The 6,000-nt window shown below is 39.5% G+C and overlaps 1 protein-coding gene across 1 annotated transcript in view; it reads left to right on the forward strand.

Moving 5' to 3' along the window:
* The window catches only part of LOC133862816 (protein transport protein SEC23 C), a 47,443-nt gene extending 41,844 nt beyond the window's left edge, over nucleotides 1-5,599 (forward strand). Inside the window, exons 11-12 of the mRNA XM_062298694.1 lie at nucleotides 4,659-4,763; nucleotides 5,302-5,599. Coding sequence (XP_062154678.1) covers nucleotides 4,659-4,763; nucleotides 5,302-5,442 — 246 coding nt within the window. The 3' untranslated portion in view covers nucleotides 5,443-5,599. The remainder of the gene's footprint in view (nucleotides 1-4,658; nucleotides 4,764-5,301) is intronic.
* Nucleotides 5,600-6,000: the final 401 nt, after the last annotated feature.

A 6,000-nucleotide genomic window follows, 5' to 3' on the forward strand; every position in this document is an offset into this window, starting at 1 on the left:
CTTGGCTATATCTCGAAGCTTAAGGAGTTTTTTCAAACTCCATGAACAAGAGTTCGGGATAGAGATTTCCCACAAACATCTACCCTTAAGCCTATTGGCATTAATCCAAGCAACCCATAATGATCCAGCCTTAGTGAATAAGTTCCAGATATGATTGAGCATAGAGGCTTTGTTCCATACTTCAATTCTTTTAAGCCCAAGCCCTCCTTCCTGTTTTGGAACACAAAGTTTACTCCAAGCCTCCTTAGCATGCGCCTTAGTGTCCCTTCCACTCCAAAGAAATCGATTGAGTTTCTGCTCAATCAATTGGATCACTTTCTTAGGCAAGATAAAGACTTTAGCCCAAAAAACCTGCATGCTTAGGAGGACAGAAGAAATCAATTGAAGTCGGCCAGCAAAAGAAAGTTTTTTGACAATCTACCTGGCAGTTATCTTATTCACCACTGAATCACAATTAATAGACGTAAGCCTTTTGGTGATGAGGGGAACACTAAGAAATCTAACTGGAAGAGTCCCCTTCGGCATGTGCAGAATGTCTAAGATATTCTACTTCACATCCTCAGCTACTCCAGCAAGAAAAATGGAACTTTTGGAAGGATTAGCCTTTAAACCCGAAAGATGCTCAAATTCAGCAAGGGCTCCAATTATGGTGGTCACTGAGGAAACAGTGGCTACTGAGAAAACCGACAAGTCATCTGCAAAACACTGATTAGTTAAATTGACAGCAGCACATTTCGGATGGTAACTGAAATGAGGAGAAGCAGCAGCTTCCTCCATCAACAGAGTCAGATCTTTCATGGCTATAACAAAAAGATAAGGGGACATGGGATCCCCTTGTCTCAGCCCCTTCTTCCCTTGAAAAAAACCCCCACCAAAGTGCCATTAAACTTGGACTAGTTATACAAGCACTAATCCAAGAAATGAATTTACCGGGGGCCCCAAAACACTGAAGGCAGTGCAAAACGTACTCCCAATCCAGAGAGTCACATGCCTTCATCAAGTCAACTTTGAGGATACACCTAGGAGCACCTTTAGTCTTGTGATAATCACACAACCTCTTGGGCTAAGAGGATATTTTCTGCAATTCCCCTTTTAGGAATAAAGGCTCCTTGACTGGAACTAATCACTTCATCCAACCTTTGAATCATTCTATTTGCTAGGATTTTGGTGATACATTTATACACTACATTGCAGCAAGCAATGGGCCTGTATTCACTCATATAAGAAGCATTCTTCTTTTTAGGGATAAGAGTGAGAATAGGAGCATTAGTTTCCTTTAACAGCTTCCCAAAGGTGAAAAATTCCAGAATAGCATCACAGAGATCATCTCCAACTACAGTCCAAGCCTTCTGAAAAAACCCTTAAGAAAACCATCTGGCCCTGAAGCCTTGCTAGGATTCATAGAAAAAACAACATTCTTAATCTCAGTTCTAGTGATAGGAGCTTCCATCTTCGCAACACAGCCAGTGGAAAATTTCTTTTTGAAAAGTTTAGCAACCCTCTCACCCTTCTCGAAGAGAAATCATGGGAAGAATGGCCCAACAAGTTCTTATAGAAAGAAACAGCCAGCCTTTTAATCTCACTGAACTCATGAAACTATGGCCATGCTCATCTTTGGCCATCTTGATTAGGTTGGAAGAATTCCGAACCGTTACAGAATTATGAAAGAATGAGGTGTTGCCATCCCCAAGATTAAGCCATTTCACTCTAGAATTTTGTTTGAGGAAATTTTCTTCAGCAGTCAAAAGAGAAGTCAAAAGATGAAGGCATTCCCTCTCCTTCACCTGACAATCTGCACTACCCCGGGAAGCAATAAATTCTGCTTGAGCAGACTCTAAGTTAGCCCTAGCCTGCATCACCTTTTGCCCCAATCCTCCAAAAAACTCTCTATTTTTTGCTTTCAAGACAGTTTTGGTAGACTTCACTTTAGAGTAAAACCGAAACATGGAAAAACCATCCACCTCAGTCCTCCATCCATCTTCAACCCATTGCAGAAAGTTCTTATGGTCAGACCAAAAATTGAAGTATTTCAAAGGCTTAGGACCATAGCTCATCAACTTAGCAACAGTCACAAGAGCAGAGGAGTGGTCAGAAACCCCCCTTTCAAGAAACTCCACAGCCGTGTTACTAAAAGAGGCCAACCAGTCACCATTAGCCAACACCCTATCCAATTTCTTGGAAAGAAAATCAGCCCCAATCTGCTTGTTTGTCCAAGTATGAAAACATCCGGTGTAAGCAATATCATCAACCTCTAAATTCTGAATACAATCAACAAATTCTTTTTCATAGCAGGAAAGTCCCTCCTTACCCCATTTCTCATCTGGAAATCTAATAACATTGAAATCTCCAGTGATCAACCAAGGTTTCCTGCCCATAGCAACCTTTACCTCATTCAATTCCTTAAAAAAACTTCTTCTTTCAGGCCCATGAGTGGCTCCATATACAGCTGAGCATCCAAGAGACACCAGAATCTGGAGATGTCATCCTACAAGTTATAACTTGAGCATGAACATCTACAACATCTATCCAAACTCCACCTGGATCCCAGCATATCCATATCTTCCCTAAACAATGTTTAGAATAATTGTTGATAACTTCCCAGCCTGGAATCGTACAGTTAGCAACCTTAGAAAAATTCTCCAGTTTCACCCTAGTTTCACACACACAATAGAAATTCTATGTTGAATGAGCAACTTCTTAATCACCTTCTGCTTAAGGGGCATATTGAGACCCCTAATATTCCAAGAAAGGATCTTCATAGACATATAGGAAGAGAAAAACCCTTTCCAGCAGGGCTAACTTCCATGATTCCCTTCCCCTTGTCTGACATGGCTTTCTCAAAGACTTGCAAGAATGTAGTCGTGGTTCTAGGCTTATCCTCCTCCTCAAACCCCTCATCATGGCTTAGTCTAGCAAAAGAATTTGAGAGCTGAATCTCTCCTTTTTTGTTCTTAGGCTGAGAGCCTATCAAAGGTTTGCTAATAGTCCTATCAAAAGCTGGCTTAGCACCAAGGCTATTCTTCTTGAAAGGACTATTACTGATCTTCTTAGGCACCCACACTGTCCGTTCTTTCTTATTACAAGTATAGGTTGCATGACCAAAAGTTCCACAAGTAGAGCACTTGGGAGGCAACCATGAATAGACAACACCAACAGTAACAGTATCTCCATTAGCTCTACAAATAATCAACTCCTTAGGGCATGCAGAATGTACATCAATCTCAACTAGGACTCTGGCAAATCCTAGGCGTTTCTGCTCCTCTGTTACTTTGTCAGCATAAAGAGGAACACCTACCCCACTAGCCACATAACTAAGGCCATTGGGAGTCCGAAATTCCATAGGCAAATGTAGAAATTTGACCCATATAGGAACAGAGGAAAGGGCAAGTTTGAGAACTTGCATACCTGGTTTCCATTTTCGAAGAATCAGAGGCTTATTCGAGATGTACCATAATCTGGACTCCAAAATTTCTTCACAGGTTGCTTCATCCTTGAGCCGGAAAGGTGGGCATACCATAATCTACTCTCTACATTTGTCAGGTGGGCATAGAACTACATGACACTTTGGTCACATACTTATTCACATGTATGTGGTAATGGCTTTCGAACTGTGGTTGTTTGTTTCGGGAAATTGTCCACTGATCCAAGCCAAACAATGTTTGCATTATCTAGCTACCCCAACGCTATTGCTGTCTGTGCAATGCAAGTCAACAAAGTAGTCGCAGAGTATAAAGTCATTGCTCCCTTCTGCAAACCTCAAGCTTCAACCTGGCCATTGTTGATCTATCTCCAATCATTCATTCTCGTTTTCAGCTTCAGGATTGCTTCTCTGTTGAAGCTAAAATATAGATCTGATCATTCATTCTCGTTTTCAGCTTCAGGATTGCTTCTCTGTTGAAGCTAAAATTTATTTCATGTAATGGGTTGTTGACGTAGAAAGTGACCTTGAGATCACCCTCCAGTAGTTTCAGCTCCATAGGTGAAATCTCGAGCTTTGGCTAAAGTCTGGATGCCTGAAGAGTCCTCTTCATTCCATGAAACACCTCCGCAAAATGTATTGAAGAAATTAAAAAATGGCGTTCCATAAGTAATCTGGTTCACAGCGCAATTGAAAAAATAGCGTATGTTGCTACTTGGAGGGAGGAGTAAGGACTTCAGAAAATCAAAGGAATTGGGGATCATGGTGAGTCTCGTTTAATTATGTAAAATTAAATATAGATAAATTTAAATGATCGTTGGTTGGCTCGGTAATTGTTGGAAAATTAACTTCTAAAACTGAGCACGTAGCCAATGACATCAGTTTCACTAAAACATAAACCATCCATGTTGTTGGATTGTCGAAAATTGACCAAGGTTGATTTTGTCGGCAGCATGAACACCCTTAATGTAAATTGATTTTTATGGTGAATGATATAATGATATGTATAGTTTGAGTTGGCTTACCCGCATTAATGTCATGAAATATTGTCATTGTCCCAGTCAAATGTTGATGAGATCCCTGTTATGATATTCTATATCATGTTTCCAAATTATGTTTTATTGAAGTTGTTGCTCCTGAATCTGATTTGAATGGCTTGCTCATCCCATATCACATTTTTCTTTTTTGAATATTTTGCAATTTGATAAAATCATAGACTCAAAAAACTCTGTGCTTGCAGGCATTTGCCCAATTGCTGCAAACTCCTCATGATGAGGCGAATGCCATAATGAAAGAAAGGTTTCCAGTACCTCGCCTAGTAATTTGTGATCAGCATGGCTCTCAGGTTACTCTTCATCCGTTGCTTGAAGCTCTTAAACTACGATTCAAACTGTAATTCTTGGGAAAAATCTTTTATTTTTTATTTTTTTATTTGTTTCCCTCCCATTTCCTCTCCATTATAGATGTCCTTCCTTGCTAGGTTGACCCTCATGAAAAATGGTACTTAATTCAGGATTGCACCTTGGCCCTGAGGGAAGAACCTACTCATTCATCTTTAAGATGTAAAAAAAAAAAAATTTGTTACGAGTTCCTGTTTTTGTTTTTATTTGCCTGAGCAATTTTTTAAGTGAAGATCATGATGTGGAAAATGGAGAGAAAACTGCTGATGGACCTATATATTTCTGGAAAAAGGTGGTGTCTTCTTCAAGTGCCATACCCTGCAACTATGACACTAGATGCACTACTAAAGTCTATAGTTTGTTTGGTACCTGATGCTTCGCTGAGGGTTAAAGTTTAATTAATAATGTGTTATTGATGTGGTCGATTCTTTATTTTCAAATAATGAGCTAGTGGGTACTAATATATGTAAGGTGTTTTTGCAGGCTCGTTTTCTTTTAGCGAAATTGAATCCTTCAGCCACATATAACTCTGATGCTCCTCTTTCGGGAGGGGATGTTATTTTCACTGACGATGTTAGCTTTGAGGTCTTCTTGGATCATCTCCAAAGATTAGCAGTTCAATGAATCCTAACAGGGCTTTCCGCTTTTTCTTTCTTCCTTTTCTGATTTCTTGTACAGTAATTCATATGAGTTATGTTAATTTTTTGTTGTTGGCTGGGATTCATGATATTAAAACATAACAATTATACAAATGAATTAACTTTCGGGTTTCTCTTGGGTAGTGTTTGGATTAATTCTCAACTCTCAACAGTTAATTAAGAAAATAACAAGTGTTTCACCTCCAATATATATGCGACGTTGCTCATAGTTGATCTCCCAGTTCAAAATAAATGATTCCATTTTCTTCTCTTTATATAGGCCTCTTCCGCGGCCACACCAGCCGTGTTTCTAAAGATCCAAAAAATGTAGTTTTTACTGATAATGAACTCCAATCGCAAGACAAGTTTGAATACAATTCTCAAATTAATTCCCCCCTCTCGTCTCCTAAACGAACATGCTGATAATGATGCTTGCCTCATATCCCTTTATTAGTCTTCCACCCAACTTGTCCTTCATGCTTACTTTTTTCTTATTTGCTACCTCCATAGATCCTTCAATAGCCATCTTGGTCTCTTTCTCCTA

The sequence above is a fragment of the Alnus glutinosa genome, chromosome 3 (genome assembly GCF_958979055.1).
Source record: "Alnus glutinosa chromosome 3, dhAlnGlut1.1, whole genome shotgun sequence".
NCBI lineage: Eukaryota > Viridiplantae > Streptophyta > Magnoliopsida > Fagales > Betulaceae > Alnus > Alnus glutinosa.